This window comes from Chaetodon auriga, chromosome 17 (assembly GCF_051107435.1).
Source record: "Chaetodon auriga isolate fChaAug3 chromosome 17, fChaAug3.hap1, whole genome shotgun sequence".
NCBI classification, from domain to species: domain Eukaryota; kingdom Metazoa; phylum Chordata; class Actinopteri; order Chaetodontiformes; family Chaetodontidae; genus Chaetodon; species Chaetodon auriga.
In genome coordinates, this window is record NC_135090.1 from 12,507,144 (window position 1) to 12,533,119 (window position 25,976).

A 25,976-nucleotide genomic window follows, 5' to 3' on the forward strand; every position below is an offset into this window, starting at 1 on the left:
ATTTAGGAGTCAAATGAAAACACTAAAATATCTTGCTACCAAATCTTTTATTCTTGCTGTAATATTGTTACTAATAGCAGCAGCATTCATATGTTCTACTGTATTACTGTTATACAGCATAAGACATAACTCCTACATTAAAATTGGAGATATTTGAGTTTTTACCAGCTCACTCATGTTTCACATGATGCGTTGATTTAACACATTGATCACATAACCCATATCTGTTTTAATTTATAAAATTTAATGAAAATCGATCGGAGACTGACGCCGTGCTCGGGGAACGTAGCTGTGACGTCATCACGTTCGAGCATTCAACTCTTTCCGGTTCGAGTAGCAGCCATCTTGTTTCCCCTTGCTAGCTAAATAAAATAAATAATACGCTGAGCCGGACTTCACTTCGAACCCGTAAAACAAAGTGAGTAAGATATTAAAATTCATATGTGTGTAGAACGTTTACATGAAAGGAGTCCATGTTGGGTGGAAGTAGGGGCAATTACTTCGCTTCTTTTCATTTGCTGTTCTTGACCAATAGACGATTGTTTTGGAAGATGAACATAGGCGCCATTTCCCTCCCCGCTCTCTGAGGCGCTTATTGGTGGCCCGCTGAAGGGATCACGGGCGGCCAGGAAACTGATGTTTTGTGTCCACCATGTTGGCTCCTGACTGACTGATTGTCAGACGGAGTGGCTATTTCTAAAGGACACCGAATGGCGTCAGTTGCAGAACGAGCTTAGCCCTAAAAACCTTGATTGGTGGAATCTAGTCCGAGGTTTGATTGGTCTGAAGGACAGATCCAAACGTTGTCTTTATTGGTTAGACTGCTTCTTCCTAGCTTTGGAAAGCTTTGCAAACTTTCATTTGATCGCAGGACTCGTTGTCCAGCGGTGATTAAACCTATACACGGGTCTCCTGTCCTGTACAACAGGCACCCGTGTGCAACTCCAACAAGCTAACATTAACGGCACTAACATTAGCACGAAGTTACGGTCAGCAGTGACCTGCATAACGTTAGCCACTAATGCTAACTGTGTGTGCTTAAGGTTGCTATCGTAAGTGTTCAGTAGCAGATATGTCACGTTTTAGCACTACATTACATTTTAATACGCAGGTGTTTTTTTTTAGCGACCTCAGACTTACTGATAAATACTTCCTTCTGCCACCATTAGAAATGCCATTGCTTTCACTGCCTCCTGCTAGCCGCTTTGTTCGTCCTGTCTGGCTTATGATGTACACTGAAGCGACCTAGTTAAAGTGCAACATCGTATTAGGGCATTAAAGAGCAAAGTTTCTCACACTGTAAATGCAATTCCCTATCGATATGTTAATATGAAGTGTATCTTTGTTTTCTCAAACTGGTAAGTGTAAGTAACACTCCTGTTTTCCATCAAACTAGTGTACCTGATAACACTTAAATAGTTAAAAAATAGCTGTAAAATCACCCACAATACCAACGCAGAACTAAGTCACTCAGCCTGAAGCTGCACTTTGATTAGTTGGATGTTATCACCGGTGAGAAAATAAATGCGTTTAGCCCATCAGATCGTCGCTGCTTTTATATTGTTGTGTGTATAGACAAGCTTCTCAGCCATATCTCCATTGAAAAGTAAGAATGTCGAAGTGCTTCAGCATTGCCTATTTATTGTTAGAAGTGGAGACAAATACTGTGTACCATTTACAGCCTTAGACCCTTTCCTACACCTTAGTTCACTTTATTAAGAGATCACTGTTCTCTATGCATGTTTAATCAAGTGGTTACACGTTATTTAAAATGACTGAATGAGGGTTGGTGATACCTCAGGGAGCTTAACCTGAGTAACCTGTGTGCAAATCATTTGGCTAACCCTTAAGTCATGCAGGTGTGCATGTGTTTTTGCATGTTTGTGGGTGAATGCATGGCTTGCCCTGGCTACCCTGCGGGTGCTGTGTGTTTATGAAACCCATAGACTGGCTGGTGTATATTTATCTCTAAACACCATCGTGAGAGCAAACATGTCCCTGCCATGGGCAGCACAGGTCATGGGAAGGTCTCATTTGCACGGTGACCTTGCCAGGTGTCATTACTGAGGCATTTTGGGTAGGCAGAATACATCTACAGAGAGAACGGCCCTGGCATGGCAGCCATGCAGGAGAGATTAATATTTGTGCAGCTCCACTCTAATCATTAACTGGATGGCTGTTGTACCTGCTCTAGTCCCCGTGCTCCTCACAAAAATAGAAAAGGGAACATTTAGCTTTGTTTCTCTTGAGTCTCTATCTTGTTCTCTCGCCCTCTCTCCACTTGTTCTACCCCTCCCACCCTGTAACAACTCTCCTCTCTGTCCTTCTCCATCCTTCCGGTTCCCCTCCCCCTCTAGATTTTTCATTGATGGAGCAGGTTTGCTCTCTCTCCCTCTCTCTCTCTCTTAAGCTTCTTGTGTTCCTCACTACAGTCGGGATTTGCAGTAATATGCAGCATCAAGCTTTGGGTCGTACCACCATCCTTTGCACAAGTTGTCAGTCAAAGGCTGCTCAGGCCAAAATGTCTTTACCGTCACACCTTCAGTTTTTGTCACTTCTAGACACTTTATTCTCTAAAATAGGTGTCTTAATGCATTTGTATGCTGGATGTGGAATTACTGATGTAGTTGGTGGTGCATTAATCACCATGAGTTGTGCATGGGAGCAGCAGTGTCCTACCTTGGTGTTCTTAAGTAAAGGTTACTATGAAGGAAGTAAGTATGCACATTAAACCAGCAGTGAGTTAACAAGAAGGGCATTGTATGACATTGCTGACGTGGGTTTTTTCTGATGACGTTTTTATTGTGGAAGCTGCTGTGAGCGTGTTTTTTCGGGGTCAAGACAACAATGTCTTTGTTTACAGACTTTCACCCATATCTCTTAAGTCTTGTTTATCCACAAATAGCACTAGAATGAAATGCACTTCCTCCCCATCCCATCTGCTCACCAGTCAGCTGATTCTTCTTCACTTTGTACTGAGGCTCTGCAGTGATCTGCTGTGCAGTAGTTAGTTTTTGTGTAAAATTGATTGACACCATAATTAGGATTTCATTGGATTAATGTTGTGGTTGCGGTAAGTTGCATAACTAATGTTCCCATGAGTCATGAAAATGTGTTGAATAAAGTCAGATTCAAGTAATTCATAGTCTAAGCGAATAATGAGTGGCCATGCATGTAGACTATTTCTTTCCCCTCTGCTAGCATTATAGTACAATGAATCACATCATAACAAGCAGGCTGCTTAGAGGCTTGATGTTTGCAGTGTGTGACTGTGAGCAAGGATGAATGAGAAAGCAAGGACAAAACGCTGATGTGCGTGTGGATGTGCATGTATACCTGCGCACACGTATGAGACAGCGAGTCTGCCTAGTATGCTTTTGTACTTTAAATCATGTGGATGCAACATGCGGCATCCATTCTGGCACTTGCTTTAGCCAGTGGGGGCCAGCGTGGCTGCCTGCATCACCGTGCTGTCAGCCTGTAGCGGCAGAGAGGAGGCGGGGCGGAGGGAGACATTTAGTTTGACATTGTAAATAAGCAGAGAGCAGTTGTCAGAGAGCAGCCCGTGGAACCTTCCTCATCCGTCCGGCAGCTACAGAGGCAGGGATCGCCTGAGGACAGACAATGCCGAGGCAAGCCACCACCAGCACACCCTCACACACTCTCCGAGGAGCTTTCCACAACTTTATTTGCTCTTTTTCACCTATTCTCGTCTCTACTCTCGCTTCCTCTTTTCTTTTCCCTGACCCCTATCCTGCAGCTCAAGGTAACTTAGAGCAGGAAGTTGGCTGTCGGTAAAAGGGGGTTGGGCGGAGGAAAGAGGAGGGGCGGGCGGAGGGGGAGGATGTGTCAGAGCTGATTGGTGTGTGCGGCGTCCAATGGCACAGGAGGACCTTGTCTTCTCATTGGTTGCAAGTGTCGGAGTGAGGTGGGAGCCGGGTGTGAGGCGGGGCTAGAGTATCATGTAGCATGCTAGATTGATTACTCTTGAATGTTAAAGGGGAAGGAGGCTAGAGATTTTTGTCTGAGAGTCGGGAGTGCCGCTGTACTGTTTGCCTGCTGTTGCCTGCTGCTGCGCTGGCTTTCTACTCCCTCTCGCCCTCTTCTCCGCGCCGGGCCAGGGGTCAGCTCAAAGACAAATGCACGGGTCACCGGCTGGACAGAGGGAGAGGGGCGAGAGAGTAAAAAAAAAAAAAAAAGAGAGAAGAAGAGAGGGGGTCAGTGAGTTGAGGGGACTTGGTCAGAAGAGAGACAGGAAAGACGCGGCTGTATGTTTAGTTAGGAGGAGGACGTTGGGGGGCTGCTGAAGGAGACGGGGCAATGTGTAAAGGGAGAGTGGAAGAGAGAAGCGGGGGAGGGGTCGAAGAAGGGGGGGGCTTGCTCCTCTCTGTGTGTCCAGGCTGAGAGCATTTTTAAAGCTGTCCAGTGGGCCAGAGTGCCTTTTGTCTGTTGATATGATCAGAGGACTGGAGGAAGTGAGGGAGCTTGAGAGAGTTTTTCTGTCAACCTCTGTGTCTCCTCTTCCTGCCGCCGCGGCTGCTCTCAAGGAGACTTGAACAGGGCTGTCTCTTTCCCCCCATTCTGCTCTGCTCCAACAGGGCAGAGCGTTCACCATGAAGGGCACAGGGGTAAGTCTGACTGCTGAAAACACACTCACACACAGAGAAGACCTGTCAAGTTGGTTAGGCTGAGTTTCAGAATAAATTGTTCACCTGTGTTCACTTTCTGATGTCTCTCTCTCCATCACGCTCTGCAGTGATGAGACAGTGTCTGTCCTTTACAGCCGTCCTCAATCCCCCCGCCCCCCTCGCTTTCCCGTCCTGTAGTACTCTCCTTGGAAGATTGGAGTTGTGCATTTCGTGTGCCTCTCATCCATGTCCTTCAGTTGTCACATCAGGACATCACTGATGCTTTTTACAGAATGGACTGTGTTACAAAAATTGTGTTCATGTTGTGTGCGTGTTGTATTTTTTCATCCACAAAGTAAAAATGTAGAGTGAAGCCTGTCTGTCTTTGGTTGTCACTTGTTGTGTTTTGACTTTGAACCACCACGCACACAGACTTCTACACTTACTCAGCACCCTGCAATTGAGTGCATGTAAGAGCACGGCTGCCAGACTCTGAGCTCAAATGCACTTCACTGTCTTGGTGGTGTTGATATCATGGGAGTTTGTGGCCACCGTGGCTCCCGGTGCTGGTCCGAACCCCGCTTTCCCCTGGATGTCCTTGTTTACGTGCTAGCGCCAGACAGTGACGCAGAGCCGAGAGGCAAAGATGGCATCCATGTTGAAAGCAGATTTGCTGTATGGAGGATATCTCTCAGTCTTGTTGTCACTGTTGGTGCCAGGGGTCCCCAGGGGTGGAGGTGCAGCTGGTTGCAGTGACCTCAGGACCCCCCAGGCCCCCGCCCCGACAGTGCCAGACGCCCAGATGGGATAGACTGTCAGCCTGTCAGCTTCAGGGGCAGAGGAGGCTAATAGTTTGATCTGATCTCTTCTGATGGAATCTTTGGAGGGCGCCTCTTCTCTCACTTGCCTATGACTCCCTTTCTCTCCCCTCCCTTGCTCCCTAATTGAAAGTTTCCATTGGTGCCGTTGACAAAACCAAGTCCCGATGGGGAAAGAGAGAGAGAGAGAGAGAGAGAGAGAGTGCGGGAGATTGAGAGAGGGAGACTAAAAATAACTCTTAAGTTGAAGCCCTTGCTGCCAAATCCCAGGGTTGGCTGCTGTCTGCATGAGATTTGAATATCATTTGTGCCCTGCACCGTACCATAGGCACATCGGGCATAGGAACAAAGTAAACGAAACACGCAAACCACTTAGACATAGCTAGGCCTTTCGGCTTATCACTAAGGTGACCACTACCGCAGAGCGTTCACTCTTTTGCCCTTGCCCCCCCTGTGTTTTTACATGTGTACACTGTCACTAAAGACAGTGTGGGCAGCCAGGGGGAGTCAGCTGTGTTCCAGCATGTAATATGCAGGTAGTTTTAGCCCTGCCTACACTGACGCCAGAGACTGGGCCTAGCATTGGATGAAGGTCACTGGAATGTGAGATTGGCTCCTGCAGTCTCTCTGTCAGCACTGAGAAGGAAACATGTAGAGGGAGATGAGAGGACACAGAGGAAGCGAAACTCAAAGGGGGATATGGAACATAGCTAATATGTACAGTATGTGATGTTTTTACTAAGCTTCTTAGAAAGTACGCAGCCTGAACCACTGGGGTCACTTAAGTGCTGCAGTGAAAGTTGAAAAACCTGTCCTTTTCTATCCTCCCCCTCTCCCTCCCCTTCTCTCTTTCATCTCTCTCTCTCTCCCTCCTCCCTCTCTGGTTTCTCTCTCTCCTCTGTTGAATGACCTTGGGAGATCAGTGACTAGCACTTCCTGGAGTTGGCTTGAAGCAGAACCAAGGGCAAAGTTTGCAGGGCCGCTTGGTTTGCTGGTTCGGTCCGGCCATGCCAGAGGGATGTTGTACTGCAGGTCATAAGCGAGCGTGCCATTATAACCCTGTCTGTCCTGTTTTTTTTTTTTTATCTCAAAACATTTGCACCAACATCTGTGAAAACGTTGTGCATGTTCCCGTAGTTAATCTGTAATTCCTGGCTGGGAACTTCTTGTTTTTTTGTTTTGCCTGAGTAGATCATTTACCCTGCATGCTGTGACTATGCCAGTTTGTTTCTGTGTGGTATTTGTGATTGGGTTCATTGAGGTGAAGGCTTTAATAGTCCAGAATTTGTAAATAAAGCATTGATTTATGGTCATAGTTTAAAATGAATGCTTGTCAGTGTGACATTTGTTACCTATTATACCTGTATTTATTTCATCTATTCGGTTATAGTAAATCAGAATAAAACTGACGGACTGAATGAAAAACAGTACCAGATTATCAGTGGTCCAATGATATATCCTGGTTTATGGTAATAGTATGTTGTGCAGACTGTTGCATTTGTTTTTCTGCGTAGGAGGCTGGTTAAAACATAGCGGACTTGAACATTTAGTGACCTTCCTGCCTAGCTGTCCATTCTGCAGCCTTGACACTTTCACACAGCAGCATGTGGAAAATTGACCTCTTGCTAAAGACATTCAGTGTACCAACACTCATCCCATAGTTAACACCATATCTTACAAAAAACAGAGAAAAACTATGTCTTTCTGTTGATTTCATCATTAGTAATGAAATGTGGTGGCAGCCTGTCCACGTGGTTACATGTTTGCTCTTTGTACAGCCTCATGATTTAACGATTAGTAACCATGAAGAGTAACTATGTTACTTAAAGGCATTACCTGAACTATATTAAAAAACATGGAATATGCAATTCGATTGTGATTGTACTACTACCTTACAATTCATATTTAATTTTTCTACTGTTTTAAGGCCTCTCTCACATCTTTTCACACTGTTAGATGAATAATTCATCACATCAACCAGACATATTAACTCAATGGCCACACTGATAATTTCAGTGAGGTGTGATAAAGTTTCTCTGTGGCTGCAGTTCACAAATCCACACTAATTGCAGATTATAACACTTGCCACACACTCACGCATTCATTTGGAGCAGTATATGTCTCTATTTCTGTGTGGGTCAGGTCCACTCTGCTTCAACGTGAAGTGTCAGCTGTGCTTCTGGGAAAGATCTGGGATGAGATGAGTTCTTCAGCAAAACGAGGCTGTGATAGTGAAACACCTCAGGGCAAAGTTCACTCTTCTCTTCTGCCTCAAACAGGCCTTCGGGTTATCCTAAACCGCCTTGCATCAGTACCTATCACCTGCACTCAGCAAGATTATGCTCAGTTTGCACCAACTGTCAGGTCACTACGGGGGCATTTAACTGCAGAACATTACCAAATACCAATTAATGAATTTGTTCAGCTGTGCTCTCTCCTTTATATATTGATGCGTTCATGCAGAGTGTGAAGCTGAAAACTTTGCTCTGCCTCTTTGCCCTTTCCTTGCCCTTTCACTAATCTGAAAGAGCAAATGAAAAGGCATATGACGAAGTGATACTAGCTTGTTATTTTTTCCAGTCTTCTGCATGCACTGCTATCAGGTTTGTTTGGACAGGAATTGAAGGCTCATGTAAAGTGGTGTGATGTCAGAGTTGGAGCGAGTCGCTGATGCTGCTGTGAGTGGCCACTTGATGTGACGTGCCAGTGAGCGAGCGAGCGAGGGAGGGAGGGAGGGATGAGACGGAGAGAACAAGAGAGAGGAGATGCAGGACGGGCCTGGTGGAACAACATTTGCGCTGATTCAGCTGCTACAAGCGGAGCAGCATTGACTTTCTCAGAGAAGTTGGAAGACGGGGATCAGGTGATAGTAAGTAAGGCAGAGCAAGGGAGAAGCACACGCACACACGCACACCCACAAGTGATCGAGATGGGAAGTGGTGGAGAGCAGACAGGAAGAACGACGTAGAGCCCCTAAACGAGCGAGAGCAAGTTGCTGTGTTGGACAATGTCGACAAAGCACGGACGTCACATTTGCCCTCAAAGACTCACACACACAGCAGAGCACTTCGGAAACCCAACACCGGCATCTCTCTGTCTCAATGACCCGATGAAGGACAACAGAACCGCAGGGAAGAGGAGAGGAGAGATGCATAGCGCAGAAAGCACAATGTACCCTAATATAGCATACAGTAGCAGCTTAGAACAACACAGCAGAGATGAGCTTGTCAGGTGCGTTACAACAGAATGATGCACAGTATTATGCAGAACAGCAAGCTCACATGAACGCACAATACATCCACAATGTTTGGAGACACCTTATTTCGAGTGCCCATAAGTTTTAAGGCTAAGAAGCTTTAACAGATTTCCATTTAAGTAGCACTTCAAATACAGAAGCAAACAGGACTTACCACTGCAGATAAAATAAGCCACCTTGACACCAGCTATCCGGAGTTGTCTGCATCAACCTCCAGATCCTTTTACAGCGTTTTTAACATTGACATTTATTAGCATTTGGGGAGTTTCAAAATTGATTTTCTTTGTGCAGGGGATCGCCACACTTGGTGTTTGTTTGGCTAGTCTAGACCCAGACCATAGAAGGTGTTGCAGAAGTCAGCAGAGGACATTATGTTCTGCACTTGTGTGGCGGGCTCCCACGCAAACTTTCCATTGATGCAAAGCCTTGGGAAATATGTTAATATTGGTATACTGTAGGTAGAACACACTCGCTAGCTGGAGGAGCAGCGTTCAAGGGCATGTTGATACTTAACCCTTTTCTCCTCGCTCACGTATGTGTTTCTGTTTCTTTTTCTCCCCCTCTCACACTTCAGACTAGCTCTCGCCACACTTGCTTTCTCATTTCATCTCACATATTGACTTCCCCTCTACTCCCCCCCCCATCTGCTGCTGTGGTTAGTGCATGGCTGTGTGTTTAGATTGAAGGTCACGGGGTCAAAGAGAGGGGGTTGGGGGGTGTGTGTGTGATTTAATAACCGCTCACTCTCTCAGAGTGTATAAAGAAAAGGCAGCATTTTAAGAGAGTGTGTGTGTGTGTGTGTGTGTGTGTGTGTGTGTGTGTGTGAGCAGAAGAAGGAGCTGCGTGTTTCACTTATCTTTATTATCAATTGAATCATTTGCTGTTTTAACTCCTCCATCTTCCTCCCTTTCCTCTGGACCACCACGTTGTTACCATGGTAATTAGCCTGATGGTTGTCTGTAATGCTGTCAAGCGAATTGCCTAATTATTGTTCCTTATCAGGCCACCAGTTGGAGAGAACCACACAAGCTGAGAGCACACACACAAGGTTGTCTTGTTCAAACTGATCACAAGATCAAGTGCTGATACTGGTGCTGAAATGCTGTGGAGCTGGAAAAACAAATGGTTCTCATTGCCCTTATTGTGTTCATCATATTTGCATGGTCACGGTGCTGCAAAGTGCGCAGAGGCCACGAAAGAACCGCCAGAGGTCAGTTCCCCCATTGGGCAGAGGAGAAAAACTACAATTCCCATCAGTCATTCCTGCCCCGTGGAATGCTGGGATTGTTCTAGTGACTGCAGGATTTCAATCAACCTTGAAATGCAACTGGACACTGGAGCGTCAGACAGAGAAGGGGAGACATTGTCAAGGTCAATCACTAGCCTGGCATGCCATAGCTACAAGCGGCCTGATTGATTTATATAAAGCCACCCCCCTCTGCCACTCTGTCTCATTGATTTAGGCTACTCTCTGTCGAAAACTGTATGACAGAACAGGATGCAGCAGTGCCTCTTCTATATTATTCAGTAACTTCCACATCTGCCAGAGAAGCAATCTTTCCTGTCAAAAATCAATTAGGTGAAGGGCCTGCCTTACGAATTAGTGATTTATCTGTGTAAAATATTTACAACCACACTTAAGTGGTACAAATAAAGGAGCTGATGTGGTCCCAAAGCTGAAACAATCCCGTACAACACCGCTGTAAAGGGGTGGGAGGGGGGGACACAAGATGGAGAGTTGGAGTGATGGAGTGAGAGGCTGTCTTTTGTTTTGTGTTGGCCTGTCAGCTGGACCAGAGCTGCAGCCATTCATGCTTGTTGGCCCAGAGTGAGAAAAGAGAAGATAAAGAAGAGACCCCCCCCTTCTCCTAACACTCTTTTTCTTTGTTCTGTCATGTCTCTCTCTTTCTTTCTGCGTCTCCCTCTTTCTGTCTTGTTTGACCCACATAGCTAGTTTGCACAGCAGTCTGACTGCAGCCCTGTCGGTCTCTTACCTCCCCCTGTTAAAGCCTTTGGCACTTTGTCTTAGCGCTGGATTAATGCTGAACTGGACAAGGCACTACCCCTCCCTCAGCAACACACACAAACACACCCCGTCTCTCTTGAGTAGCTCCACACACTCATCTCTTGTTCACCGCCCCCCCTCAATGTTTCTTTTTCTTCTCCTCTCTGCCTAATCTTTTCACTGAGGTAGGGAGAAAAGGCAGAGAGTGAAAGAGTGCAATCCAGACACTCCAAGCCCTGCGTGCTCAGACAGGCAGGCCAATATTCCCCGAGCAGATTCCTGGCATGCCATAGTAACCTGCTGGATCCTCTTTCAAACCGTCAGACCCCTTGTTGGAGCGCTGGCTCTTATATATGCATGCATGTGAGTGTGTTTAACTTCACAACTTTTCGGTGTGTGTTCATAATGAGCATCCGTCAAAAAAAAAAGTGGACTGCAGTCGTCGTTAGGACACAAACACACATGCGTCTCCCGGATCTGTGACTTCAGTGTTGTCCTGGGTGCATGGGGTCACCAGCAGCGATCGGCTTGCACATGACATGCTTGCCTTTGCAGAGGAGCTGCTGCTCTGTGCCGAAGGTGATAGAGGCATTCATAATCGTGGAATTTGCAGTTTGGTGGTGGGTTTTTGGGCATGTCAACATCCCACAAGAACAAGAATAGAAGCCTGTCGGGACTCTATTTTAGATCTGACTCTATTATAATTATAGGCTATGATGGGATCTGTGGTTCTGACACACGGGAAGAGCACTGGGCAACACAGGCTGGGCTTGGACTGACACGGTACTCTGTGTCCTGGTGTCTCGCGTCCTTTGCGAATGACCTGTCTCGAGTGTCTGAACCAACATATCAACGCCTTTGTTTTTGTGTGTTCTAATAATTAACCTTGTGCTTCCACCTCTCTCTCCTCCCCTGTCATTCCTCGATGCAGCAAACTAGAAGATGTCCGCAGATGCATTTGGAGCCGGGGGCAGCGATGCCCAGCAAACCCTGCAGTCCTTCTGGCCTCGGGTCATGGAGGAAATCAGGAACCTGACTGTGGTATGTCATGTCCTCTGAAACAGACAGACACACTGGTCACACGCCAAGTTACACTTAAGATTCAGTGGTTTCATATGACTTCAAACATACATGCTAACAGTGAAGGACGACTCTCTTATGCTTTGTTCTGTGTCCCTAACACGTTTTTTTTCAGAAGGATTTCCGTGTGCAAGAGTTGCCTCTGGCTCGAATCAAGAAAATCATGAAGCTGGATGAGGATGTCAAGGTAAAAGGACAGCCTAGTGACTATTTTGAGAAAATATTAATTACGTTTAGGGGTAAGTCGCCTTCCATTACTAGTTATGGTCTCAATTTTGAATAACAGAGATGGTAGGCAAATTATTCTTGATCCTTGAACCAATTTTTAAACTACATTTCTGATTTTATTTGCTTACTTTTTATACATAATGGTGATTATTTTAATACCGCACAGGCTGACTGACAATGTCCTTCAGTTTGGTGTGTGCATTCTGTCCAGCTCATGCTTTGTGGCCTGTTGTGCTCAGACCCTTCAGTGCCCATGAATGGTCTGTTAGACGTATTTTATAATGAAAAAATATTATCAACGCTTGCGCTTTCAGCAGAGTCTGTTGATAAGAAGTCCATTATTTATATCGAGTGAGTTTACATCAGCGTGTATTAACAGTGTGCATACAGGCATAATCAAGCATTATTAGGGAAATTACAAAACTGATTGTGGAGCAAGTCGCTGTTAATACTACTCTGTGAAGCCCTGGCATTGTAATCTGTAAGAAGCAACTGCTTTTATAGTTTTTAAAATGGCTCCACACTGCAAGCACTTTAGCTGCATGTTGACTATTTAAAGCATATTCCACATTGCTGCAAGTTGTGGTTCATGTCAAAGAACTCAATACCACTACCAATGTCTCAGATCAGCCAATAATGTACCTTAGTTTTAGGTGCATGTGTCCACAAACTTTATTCAAAGGAACCTCCCCATCTCCCAACATTTGTCAGTTGCACTAAACTCGACAGTTAAGGCACAAGGAGCAGTGATTATTTTTCCCTCATTACACCAGATTATCAGCCAGGGCTGTTCATAGTCTCTAAAGAGAAAGCCTCGGAACGTGTGTGTGTGTGTGTGTGTGTGTGTGTGTGTGTGTGTGTGTGTGTGTGTGTGTGTGTGTGTGTGTGTGGCTTGAATGTGTCGTGTCAAGAGCACTATCCCCTTAGTTAAGCAGCAGCTTAAAGTGGTAAAGAGATCAGGACATCCCTAACATATCTGAAGACAAGACCCTTCTGTAAGCTCTGACACAGCAGCTTTCACTGCATGTGTGTGTGTGAGTGCTGTGGTGTTGTTATAGTCCCATTTTATACATTTAAGATTTACATGTGTGTTCATATAATTATTGTATGGCTTGATCTAAGAGTCCAGTGCCACTTGATATCAAAGAGTGGAGTTTGAAGCTAAGCAGTTTGCCACCAGATGCCTGCTGGCGCGTGAGTTTATAACTGAAGACGTTCTCCAACTAACATAGTTCTGTTTGAGCTTTTTTTTTTTTTTTTTTAAATTTATTGCTTATTTTGCAGCGCCTGTGAATGGGATGCAGCCATTTGTTACTGTGTCTTGAGTGACTCATGTTATAGCTAATATGTGAATGATGCTGTAACTCTCGTCTGCACAGATGATCAGTGCAGAGGCTCCGGTCCTGTTTGCCAAGGCGGCTCAGATCTTCATCACAGAGCTCACCCTCAGAGCATGGATCCACACCGAGGACAACAAGAGGCGCACGCTACAGGTCAGACACACTCATAAAAAAAAAAAAAAGTGTGTCAACACTGTTCCTTGTCTTAACACATTCATATCTGTCTGGTATGACACATGTTTCGCCTTGTTCACGTCACGCTTCAGTGCAGGAAACCTCTCTCTGCCGTCTTCTTACTCTCTTTGTTGGGATTGTCATGTCCGTCTATTGTAATATTTGCACATCCTCTTTCTTCCTTCTGTATATTTCTACTATCTTTTTCTTTTCCACTCCTCTCCCACACCCTTGCAGCATTGGGCTGTCTGTTCAGTTTGTTGTGCCTGTGTCTGTGTGCATATACAAGCAGAGGCCCCATACCAGCATCCCCTTGAGGACTATCCCTCTGTTTAGTTCTTTCTCCCTCCATTGACTTTGAAAGCAAAGCCAGGCGGGTGCCGTTGACCCACTTTTCCCTCCGGTGCCATTTTGCCTCCTCTGCTGTCCCAAAGTTGAATAAGATGGACTCTCCAATGATGTGGTGGTGGAGGGTGGGGGTTACAGAACATGAGTGTGTTAATGGTGGTGAAAATCAGACAAGAGCTTGTCTCACCTGGACGTCAAGAGGGGAAAACTGTGGAGCAGAACATGAAAGCCCTTAAGTCCACTTTATCCATTCACATACCTCTGAGAGATTAGCGGCCCATGGATGTGTGTGTGTTTATGCCAACACAGGTAGAGAAAGAGACAGGAAAAAAAGTGTAATCGCTCTCATCGCAGTTAGTCTTGGAGGAGTCTTCAATTGAAGACCTACTTTGGAAGTGCGTTCACTGTGCTGTTGTCTTGACTTATCTTTGACCCGGAGTTGTTTTTTTAGCATGAAACTCTTCATTGTTTGAACTCCACACTTAATCTGCTGTGCAGGTGAACATGTGAATTACATTTTATACCACAGATGAAAAATACAGGTACATGTCACGGTTGAACGTCATGAATGTGTGATTTTTCTTGTGCCTAAGTGAGGGAAAACAGCACCTTACATCTCCACATGTTCGCACACACACACAACCACACAAAGCCTGAGTCCTATTGTGAAGAGGGCACGCCAGTTGGAGTCACCATGGCAACGCTCATCAATAGAACAAGTGTAGATGTGACCTGGTGTTACCAGATATTAATCAAGCTACTATAAATAGCCTCTAGAGCAGGGAGGGCCACAATGGGGGGTCCTGACAGCCAATATCCTGTGGAAAATTCCACAGAGACAGCACACTGCTGTGGATATAGGAAGGGGTACAGCAGCAGAGGCTGAGGGCAGGAAGGCGTCATCAGTTTATTTCCACCCATCACACACTCACCAGGTTTATGACTGTGATGCTGGGATGATTGTTTTTTTTTCATCCGTTTGCCTTTAGTGACTGTTGGTTAGCAAAGAAGTTGAACTTTTCACTCTTGTTTAATCTGAAAACCAACAAATCCTCACACTCGAGAAGCTGGAACAAGCAAGTGTTTGACTCAAATGATTAATCGATCATTAAAACAGTCAGCAGTTCATTTTCTGTGGGCATGTCAGCTCAGCTCTAAAGTTACCTTCGTTGACGTTGATCTCAGTTATGAAAGCATAAACCTCTGACAGTGAAACTGGGATCTTGATTTCATTTCCACAGTAGCCTCTTGTGTGGCTATTTTGGGCGAGTTGACCTCAGACCCTGAGGCGTGTGTGTGTGTGTGTCACTGCATACATTGAATTAGCATAATTATGGTATGATCTCATCGCTGGACCCTTTGCCTCTGTTATGTTTGCAGAGGAATGACATTGCCATGGCCATAACAAAGTTTGACCAGTTTGACTTCCTGATTGACATTGTGCCCCGCGATGACCTGAAGCCGCCAAAACGACAGGTAGGAAAGCACACATTGCAAGGACTGTAGTGACAGGCAAACAGCAGGTGTCTTTTGGGGGGGGGAGAATACACATAAAGGTTAAAACAGGAAAAACAGCTGATCATTTGTGTCTTCATCTCAAGTGCTTCTCCATTGTTGGCAACCTGGAGGTGCTGTAAACATCCTTGACTGGAAGCTGGGGTTTGGACTGTGAGGGCTTTCAGTCGGATGTTTGCAGCATCTTATTGCCTCTGACAGCCAACAATAACCCCATGACATTAGTCTGTACCATTAGCAACAGAAAAGCGTAATTTCATGTCCTCTTGCAGGGACCAATTCCATAAGGATAAAATCATGTTGACGTTTTGCTCAAGCAGGAGAGTGGTGTACTTTATACACATGTAGCGTACCAGCTGGAGGAGTGAGATATTTAAATTCGTTGTCAAGTAGACTGTCTCCAGGCATGTAAACATCCTACACTCTCAGCTGTGTTGTCATGGAGCTGGGAGAGGGGTGTTTACACTTCTGGTGATGGAGACACCTCATCAAGATGAAGCCTTCCTCATTAGTCAGTTATGAAGCGGAGTGACACAGGTCGGTTTTTACTGGTAATTTGATGTGTTGTAATTGTTTGACCTGGGTTCAAGCCTCCATGCCAGCAAGCGTCTGACTTGCTGAACTGTGCTGAGTAAACTGAATCCCAGCAAAGTCTGACGCTGCACTTCTGTGGCTGATCCAGGATGAGGATGGACAGAGAGGGCATTTACATACATGAATCAATAACTGTCACAGCATTAGTTTCAGTCTACCTGTTTTTCTGTGAATTGTTCAGGTTGATCAGAGTTAAAACATATGTTTAGCTTAGCTTGCCTCCAGACCTGCAGTCTATGGTATTGACCAGTATGTTGCCTGTAATGGATCTTATGTCCAGATTACGTTACTCTTCCCCAGCCACATCCCATCAGTTATTTATCAGACTTGCCCTCCTCTACCGTTACACCTGCAAAAATAATTCATGGAGATGTAATGGACTGATATGCCCTCTTCTATGTGTGTGTGCGTGTCGTCTACAGGAGGAGATGCGTCAGTCAGTGGCTCCAGCGGAGCCGGTGCAGTACTACTTCACTCTGGCTCAGCAGCCTGGAGCTGTACAGGTGCAGGGCACACAACAGGCCCAGCAGCCTGGCGCACAAACGGCCACCACCATCCAGCCGGGACAGATCATCATTGCACAGCCACAGCAAGGACAGGTACAGCTGACCTCTTGTTTGAAGAGTGTTGTTTTGCAGGCTTTGCCCAAACAGCACCTTGAAAAATCAAGCCAACGTAGAAGGGCCACTTAAAGCTGGCTCCAAAATCGAGTCAATCTCCCGTAGACGTCCACATTAAAATGCTAAACTTTATGTCAGAAATAAACAGCCTGCTACGAAACCAGTTTTGGTCTCTGTGGCTAATTTGACTGCTTTGAGTGGCAGCTAGCTGTTAGCAATCAGCAACTGGGCTTAATTTGGCCTCAGTTCCACTCACGCTCCACCTCTTTGCGCATTTTTGGATTAGCGGGGAGTTTGGCGGAGTGGAGGACTGAAAGAGATGTCGACGGCCGGAGCCACTGTCACTGAACTTCACAGTGGCTCTTCAGAAGCCTATGAGTGACGTCACAGAGATGCATCCATGTTTTGCACAATCAAAGCACCTCTCAGAGTGCACACACCAAGATTTAAAGAAGCAACAACACAATGAAACCACATCTGGATATGAGAATTTGATGCAATAGTAAGGGTGACGTGGAGAAGTGGACGAATTCCCGACTGCAGCAACTGCCAACAGATTCTCAGTTCATGAAGCCTGCTCTGAACTTCATGAGAAAGATTGTGTGCGTGTGTGTCTGTCTAACACCTGAAAGATTACCGCTCCCAAGTAGATTAAGCAGCACATTCTAAACTCCACCCAGTGCTGGGAATCATGCTGCAAAAGGCTTGTTGCTCAGGGTCATCACACCTGGAGTCCTTAATATTTCTAAGCTAACATTCGGTAGCCGACCACTCTCCCACCAGCAGAAATAACTGAACCTCAGAACACACCCAGCACACATGCGCACCCTCCTTGTGAAACCCTGCAGGAGAAACGTTTGATCTGAACTCTTTGCCAAACAGAATATTCCCATATCTCGTATTTGCTTATATGAAATCATGGAAATAAAATGTTTATAGAAGAAAACTTTCTGTAACCGATTGGTTGAAATGTGTGCAATCAGTCCCCGTCATAGCCTCCAAAATCAGCACATATTAGTCGTGCAGTGTGTGGCTCATAGTTGAATATCTAACATCATGTAGTGAAGAGTGAGTAACACAGGGAATCAATAGCTGTTTCTTTATGGAACCAAGTCCCGAGCACACATACAAAAACACACATCATTTATCCTCTGTATCGCAGTGCTTTCACCAGTTAGTAAGATAACAAACATGCATATTTAGGGTCACCCTTCAATTGTCTCTCTTTCTAATTATCTCATTCCTGCTACTTTCGCTGCTAAGTGTTCTCTCTCCAGCTTGGTCTCTGCATGTCATGTAGCTGCACTCCTGAGCTGCTGTGGTGCCTCATGCTGCTTCAGCAGACTGCCTTTAGCTGAGCTGTCATACTCATTTAGACTTTGCCTGATTCACTAGCGCTGCTACTGCTGCAGTCCCTGCTGAGAGCAGGGAGGTCACAATTTGACACTCACCTTACATAGACTCTATTGTAGGCTATTTACAAGATGGCACTTTAAAAGATGGGCCTTTGGGAATAAATGGAAGTTTTAAATTTGCCTCTACAAAAAAAGGGATTTGGGTTGTTGAAGAGATAAAATACAAACTTGGAGTCTTTGAAGCTTCATCTCAGTCCTTCTGTTATTACAACCTGGATATTTTATTTGATTCTCTCAGTTTTGTGTCGAATGTGCACCTTTTTCTGTCAGTATTTAAGTCACATAAGGGTTTGCTGGTGTCAGACAGAGCTGGTTAGTTCGCCACTACCCACCAGGCACATGCCATATGTGGTACAACAGATTGGGTCTGTGGAGTTAAGTGTTAGCAGGAAGTGCTTCAGGATGAAGAAGACAAAGAAAAGATGGTGAAATTTAGCATGGGAACAGATGATGGGCAAAGATCTCAATTCATTCCCTTTATTTATGCATCTGTGTGTCCATGTGCAGAGCTTTCAGTGTCACTTGTTGTCACTGTTGTACCAGTTCTGTCAGTTTTTTTCTCAGGTCACCAACTCGCTCATAAGCACTTACGAAACCACAGTTGACATTACTGAAGCTGATGTAAATGTCACTGTGATGTACATGCGTTTTCAAAACCTGTCCATGTTTTTTTTTTTTTATCTGTTTCTGACATTTCACCTCAGCTTTTTTATCATTCATAAGCACGTCATTAAATGTCATTTGCCGCTTATCTGTCACCGTTTGCAGCTCTAACAGTGAAGCTTTCTACGCATTCGCTCCACACACACACGCTTACATTCATGTTAAGTTGTTGCGATCGCTGCTTTCTCACTGTGTGTCTTTCTCTCATTTTCTCATTCTATTCTGTCGGGCCATCAGATGCTGCAAGGTGCCACCATGCAGCAGTTACAGCAAGTGCAGGTGCAGTCACAGGGCACACCCATCACGGTAAACACACATGCACACCTGCATTCATATGTTCACTAACCACACACAGAGGCCACTGCTTGTTGCCACAGCCCTGTACGTGACTGCTGCACGCAAGTTCTGCCCTGTTCAGGGGACTGAGGCCTGTAGGGGTGATCGCACCGTGAGATCAGGTGGCCTTTCCTAGATAGTGTGACAGACAGAAGAGAGAGAAGAGTCGAAACCTTGCGTCGTCAACTTATGTCCCTATGTCTTTTGTACCATCCTGATGGTCTTTTAGCAGAAATTTAAAGATAAGCTTTGTGGTGCTGGTTAAAACCTAATTCCAGGCAAGTTAGGGATTTCCTGGTTCTTGGCTTTATGTCAATCATAAACTACTTGCCTGTTCAACAAATGATATGTGACTTCTGTCTCTTTCCCTTCTGTCTGTTCCCTCTATCTGCTTCTATCTTTCCTTTTGTCTCCATTAGAGTGCACCCGTGGCCATGCAGGTGAGTGAGGGTCAGCAGGTACAGATTGTCCAAGCTGCGGCGGCCCAGGGTCAAGCTCAGACGGCTCAAGCCCAAGGCCAGACCATGCAGGTCATGCAGCAGATCATCACCAACACAGGAGAGATCCAGCAAATCCCGGTAGGAATCAACATCAGTCTGTAGAAAAAGGGGGAGGGATTGATGATGGAGGGCAGGGAATTGAACGAGGGGAAGAATGGATGGACACAGGTTGAAACAGACAGCGTGGCTGAAGTAGTCTGCGAGTGTTACATGGGTTTGACATTGTAACACTACACAAACATTGTTTTAGTGAATTATCCACCCTTCACTCTGTGATGAGTTTCAGAAGAAAACAAAAGTTAACAAGTCACCAGAGGAAAGTGAATGATTGTTGGTGCTGCTGTCCAGAGTAGGAAAATGGCTGTGACCTCTGCGTTCCAATGACCTTTGCTCTAAACCAAACTTTGTCTCCCCCCTGTGTTGTTTGAGTGTAGGTGCAACTAAACACAGGCCAGCTACAGTACATCCGTCTCGCTCAGCCCGTCTCAGGAGCGCAAGTGGTCCAAGGACAGATTCAGACTCTCGCCAACACCCAGCAGGTAATCTTAATGGCGACAAAAGTAGCGTTTGTATAAGAAATGATCTGATATCCAAACATTTATGTTGCTCGTTCGTTCATTTCATTGAACTTGTTTTGTTTTCAGATCACACAGACAGAAGTTCAGCAAGGACAGCAGCAGTTCAACCAGTTTACTGATGGACAGGTAACAAATACAGTAAATATATCCAAAAGCCCAGTAATGACAGTGACATTTTGACCAAAATACACAATTTTGTATCTTTTATTTGTTGCCAAGTGGCACCTGACTTACTGTCCTTATTCTTGCCTTATTAGCATTGTTAGCATCTCTCATTTTAACTCGTGCTGACAAGCTGACATGTGCCTTGAAGAAAAATGCTATTAATTTAACATTAATTTAACCTTAATCTAACCAGAAATTGAGATAAAAAATCTCTTGTTTGTAAATGTTCCGGCCAAGAAAAGCAGCAGTAACAGTCTGTAAGAGATAACACGCCGGCCTTCATCCTCTCCGTCTGTCTCTCTGTTTTACAGCAGTTGTATCAGATTCAGCAGGTGACGATGCCAGCAGGACAGGAGCTGACCCAACCAATGTTCATTCAGTCCACCAACCAGACAGCTGACGCACAGGTCACGCAGGTCAGCACCGACTGAGCCCAGCCAGGAACCCTTTCCTCCACACACACGCACACAGCACGCACACCAGCCCATGTGACGCCGACAGATGCCACCAACTTCAACAACGGAAGCCCCATAACTTTGATTTTAAGCACTGCTCATGTAGACGAGGGGCCCGAAATATTGTAAAACTCTTTTTATGTAATAAATTTAGTGCACTGGATAAGAAAACCAAAGGGACGCTGATTGACTCTCTCAGTATCTCATGTTAAGTTACATCCATGCTTAGACGCTCTTTGTCCCCCACATCTGTCAGTAAAATATGCATCACTGCCACGGTCCCTGACACCCTCTCTCCACAGACCAACTCTGTTCTTCCTCTCCCCTCGTGTCCAAACTTCAAAGATTTTTAAAGCGTAAAAAAAAAAAGTGTGTGTGTTACTCCCGGCGCCTTCCTTTCTGCTCTCCATTTGGACATGAATCAGGAAAGTGTCTGTCTCTGTCTACATGACCTGCTCCTGTTGTATCTGTGTTTGAGGGTAGCCCCCACATTCTTCACCTCCTGCTTTTCATGGTGGAAAACACCCTGGCTGTTGTTTTTCATGTACTCGAGGGATGAAATGAAGCCATATACCTCAGATATCACTTTTTACAGCAAGTCAGTCTAAGGGAACTCAAGGAGAGGTTATAAGGATTAATGATGATTTCACGTAGTTTCTCTTTTTGTGTCGTTTTCCGCATTGACGGTGAAGCGTGACTTTGTTGTAAGGGCTTCAAACTGTTGAGGTTAACCGTGTGTGTGAGCTTGGATTTCAAGCACACACACACACCACAGTCTTCTTTACTCCTCCATTTTCACCCTTTCGTCTAATTCACTCGTTCTTCACCCCTCTGTCTTTAGAGCAGGGAGCCTTTTCTCTGCCTTTATGCAGTTTCACACAACCTTCCTACCCGGGTGGTTTTGGAGTCTTGTGCCCTGGTTTATGTCTCATGGACAAACACATGACTCCGTCTGGAGCAAGAAAAAAACAAAAAAAACATCCTTTTTATAGAACTCTTTTTTCAATGCAGTTGTTTTTCTCTTGTTTTGGAGATGTTAGGTCTCATACCTTCCCCGTCATTTTTTTTTAATGTACAGTAATGATTATTATCAACGTTCTTATTGTTGTTTTTGCATGTAGTTCAAACTGCCAGCATGACATGCGATAGATAGGTACAATTTTATTTTTGACGTTACTTTTTTGTAAACAAACTTTGTTTGTGAGAAAAAATAAAAACCGCAACTTGTCATAAGAGTCATGTTTTTGGAGTGTTTTTGTGTCATCCAAGCACTAATCTTCGTTTTCATTGTTTTGTTTTAGGTGAATTAAGCACCTCAATAGTGTGTGGACTGTAGACAGGGAGACAGGAGTGAAATGCAACAGCACACCAAGAGATAAGACTTGAACCATCCCCCCTCCAGGTAGACACATCCCACTACCAGAGCCCAAAGTATCATTGCCTTTGTTGCTTTTTATAGTAACTTTAATCCAATAGGTTTGAAGTTGAAGCAACAACATCAGACTAAAAGTATTTTCAACACTCACTTTCATTGTGGGCACAAGAAAATGTTGGTGGTTTTAGCTGTGCCAGTGGCAGTGTGAGGCTTGTGCTGTTTTCCCAGGTGGACGGAGGAGGGCAGCACTGATCTAACAAACCATAACTGCCACTGATGTACTGTGTTAGAGCACCTGATTTATTGCCAAACACAGGTTAACAATTTTTCACCAGGAGCATTGTTTAAGCAGCCCAGTCTGAACTCTAGTGTGCTGACAAGAATGTGCAATCAATATCTACCCACATTGCACCCAAACCAGACAATATGAACACCACTAATCTTATTCCCGCTGCCCTCCTCTAGTGCTGGAAAAGCTTCATGTGCTACAAAGGACAAGCGGTTAACAATAGAGTCACGAGTTATTTGGCTGGAGACCGCTCAGCTTCTGCAAGATCAGACTGCATTCCTTATCCGACCTAAATCTTAAAAGGAAGAGAGGTAATTATGGTGGAAGAGAAAATTAAGCAGGCAGGGAGATGCAGGGTGTTCATAATGTCCCACTTTACACCAAGTAAAAGGTCTCACATTCAACATTGTGTCGCCGTTGAAAGTCAAAGCTCAGAAGTATCACTTTGAAGTGCTTTCGGATCTGTATGTGTAGACAATGAATTCGCCCACGCATACACCCACGGTGACCTGTTACTACACATTGTCTGGTTAAGCTACGGTAGGCAGAGACACAAGTAAACATTAGTCAAACGGAGGGCCCGTTCTTAATCGACTTAATCAGCGAACAATAACTGCATTAATGAGTGCAGACTCATGCTCGGCTCTTTCTAATAAGAGCGGCGAGGATTGTGAGAATGTTTGAGCTTAAGTCAAGCATGAAAAGGATTGTCTGGTGGTATTTTTCTTGGCCGGCTCGTCTGGTCAGATCAAGGCAACCTTGGCCAGATGAATTGGGGCTGACTGCCTTGGCTGCAGTCCGGACCTTGTGATTGGGCCACAACACCAGTTGGTCTCACCAAGTTAGGGACAAACCCATAACAGGAGTGGACATTCACTAAGACGGGGTTTGTGTTTGATCCTCCTTTCTCTCTTGCTGAGGTGTCGGAGAGTTTCTTTTAATCACCATCAACCCATAATGCAAGCTTTTCCCAGGTCCTGGCATGTCAGTGTTGTGTAAGACTAATGTGACAGTTCAATGATCCATGTAGTGAATTTCTCTCATCTCCCTTTTTTGTTCCAGTGCATTAAAAAGTATAGAAAACTATTACATCAACTCTGAAAAAAATAAGGCCTTAAATTATGTTAAAATCTGTGAAGTCTGATTATGAGGTTATTAAATAGTTTGATTCTAATTAAAAAAACAATTTATGTCCATGCGTCCATTGAAAATGAAGATTCTGTTTGTAATTTGCTCTACAGCTGCTGACATGGAGCTTTAAAGGTGGGTCCAACAGTTCACTGATGTCCTTCTTAATAATCCGACATCATTCAGGTTATTTCAGGGCACTTGAGAAACCAAAAAAAACAAAACAAAACAAAAAAACACCCAAATGAAGTCTATTTTACATATTTTGGTGTGTAATTGACAATAAGTACTAAAGGTTTTGGAGCTGGGTCCAGTGTGTCGCCTCAGCCAGCAGCCGTGAAATGGGCTCCAACTTAATCCTGTCCAACTGTGCCTGTCCAAGTACGTCTGTCAGAAGTGCCTGTTTTTGCCACTGACAGGCTCACTTTGTTACTGTAAGTGTCTGACAATAGACAAACCTTTTTGTTAACCAGTAAGATCCGTTTTGTTTAACCAGAAACAGCCGCTATGTTGCCCTGTTCAAAGCCACCAGACTCCATTGACAAAAACAGTCATTTTACCTCACAGAACATGGAAAACGCTGTCTACTGCGGCCTGGATTGGTTGGTTTGTTTTTTTTGCGTTATTGTGTGACTTTGGTGTCTGGATCTGAACTTCTTTTTCACAATATTATACAATATAATACACATAGTCTCTGTAATTGATTTTATCTTTTTTTATTGTCTGTTTGTTTTTTTTTGACCTCTCCTTTTCATTCTTGCTGTTGTAACAAGTGAATCTTCTCAGCGTGGCATCAATAAAAGTCTTATCTTAAAGAGTCATAACCCCCAAAGTCACACAATTACACAAACTCATGAAATATTCTGGCTCCACTTTTGACCTCAGATACAGACTGATGACTGTAACAAATAACGCAGAACTTCACTTATAAACCAGACATTTTTGATACCCTGTAGACTTTGACTTTTCCCCCTCATGGACTAAAGTGTATCCCCTGTTTTCAAATCAGCTGTAACACTTTTCAGTATTGCTCCTGAATCTTTTTGTTGTATGTGTTAGGGTTGTTTTCGCCTGACTTCAGTGAGGTAGTGTCGACTCTGCAGTCCCTGCCACCCTTCTAAATGCTTGTAACACACAGCATACTCCTATTAGGAGTGTGCTCACTCACTCACTCACTGCTCTAAAAGCACTAAGAGTGGTTGTAAGCTACAAAGGATCTTTTGACTGGTCATGAATGGGCCACTGAGTGAGGTCTTAACCTAAACTACTGTAATTTCCTGACTCAGTCAGTGGATGTAGTGGCTGACACTTACATATTCATGCTGCAGACTGTCAGATTGATTCACACAGGAAAACTGCCTCACGTCAGTCGACATTTTTACAGCGTGGACGTGATGGTTGGAGCGTGTGGCTCAGTAGGGATTCTTGCTCCAAACAACAGTGCCATTTATTTAATCTCTCCAACAACTATGACCAGGTTTATCACAACAACATTAATCCTACACAAGAGACAGTACATCAACAATTCAACAACTCCCCCCCTCCCTCTCCTCCTCTCTTGGTCCCTCTGATGTTTTCCATGTAGAAAAATCTGGGTTAAAGAGGAGGAAACAGATAAAAAGGAGAGAAAAGAGATTAAATAAAGGAAAACAAGAGTGCGGTCTGGGAAAGCCATTAAGTGGCGTAAGGAAACGTCCAAGTGCGCAGCGGAAATACAAGGTTGGTGGGGGTCGGCGGAGCGAGTTTGCACTGTAGTCTGTGTAGCGCACATTTGCTGATGTGAGTATTTTTAAGTTCCCATAGATTCCCTGAGTGGCTGTCGACTCCCGGAGCTCAGCGGGCTCTGTGGGGCGTGAGTGAATGCTTGGAGTGAGGAGTGCAGTGGAAAAACAACAGAGAGGGGAGAGGTGGGCGTGAAGGGAACACAACAGCCGCCTCCCAACACTGGGCCCCTGTAGTCCACTCTGGGTCGTCCCCGATTGTAATTCCACCCGGTAGTGCCACCGAATCTGTGCATATGAGTGTGTGAGACCTTTCCTTATGGCCTGGTTCTGCACATTTCAAACATCCGTTCCACATTCGGGGTTTTACAGTCTGACCTTGCTCAGCTGTCGTGTGGTGTCACAAGCCTTTATCCCAGAGGCCACGTCGGATACTCCGCACAGCTCTAGGTGTTGATTGCTGGAGGAGAGCAACACTGGAGCAGGGCTGGTACTGTAATAGAAAGAGGTGGTATGTGTTTTTTGCCTTGTGTAACTTTCATGTAAATCCCTGAGGGTACGAGCAGGGCCGCCCTGTCCGTCGACACCTCCTTTCTTCGTCGCCCCCCGGCCTGGTTTGGACTGCAGAGAGATGGAGAGGAAACCAGGCTGACGGGGAGAGGGGTTGTCGTGGGAGATTCCCAGTACAGGATGCTGTTGTGTTGATGTTTAGGTCGTACCTCCTCCTTTCATCGTCCGTGTTTTG

The 25,976-nt window shown here is 45.0% G+C and overlaps 1 protein-coding gene across 8 annotated transcripts; it reads left to right on the plus strand.

Moving 5' to 3' along the window:
* The first annotated feature begins 347 nt into the window (after nucleotides 1-347).
* Nucleotides 348-21,953, plus strand: nfyc (nuclear transcription factor Y, gamma). 8 transcript variants are annotated; one of them, XM_076754611.1, is made up of 11 exons: nucleotides 348-418; nucleotides 11,639-11,748; nucleotides 11,903-11,974; nucleotides 13,395-13,508; nucleotides 15,258-15,353; nucleotides 16,409-16,585; nucleotides 18,922-18,990; nucleotides 19,440-19,598; nucleotides 19,955-20,059; nucleotides 20,165-20,224; nucleotides 20,575-21,953. In XM_076754611.1, the coding sequence occupies exons 2-11, from the start codon at nucleotides 11,650-11,652 to the stop codon at nucleotides 20,692-20,694; spliced, it is 1,071 nt and encodes a 356-aa protein (XP_076610726.1). In that variant the 5' UTR covers nucleotides 348-418; nucleotides 11,639-11,649; the 3' UTR covers nucleotides 20,695-21,953. The 8 variants fall into 8 exon arrangements, with proteins under 8 accessions (XP_076610726.1, XP_076610729.1, XP_076610730.1 ...); XM_076754614.1 differs by having other exon boundaries at nucleotides 11,906-11,974; XM_076754612.1 differs by lacking the exon at nucleotides 348-418 and adding an exon at nucleotides 3,430-3,632.
* Nucleotides 21,954-25,976: the final 4,023 nt, after the last annotated feature.

Excerpts from the sequence above, each read along its gene's own strand:
- nfyc (XM_076754611.1), top strand. The coding sequence starts at position 11,650 with ATGTCCGCAGATGCATTTGGAGCCGGGGGCAGCGATGCCCAGCAAACC. Across the intron at positions 11,749-11,902 it reads AAATCAGGAACCTGACTGTG|AAGGATTTCCGTGTGCAAGA; the intron begins GTATGTCATGTC and ends GTTTTTTTTCAG. Across the intron at positions 11,975-13,394 it reads AGCTGGATGAGGATGTCAAG|ATGATCAGTGCAGAGGCTCC; the intron begins GTAAAAGGACAG and ends TCGTCTGCACAG.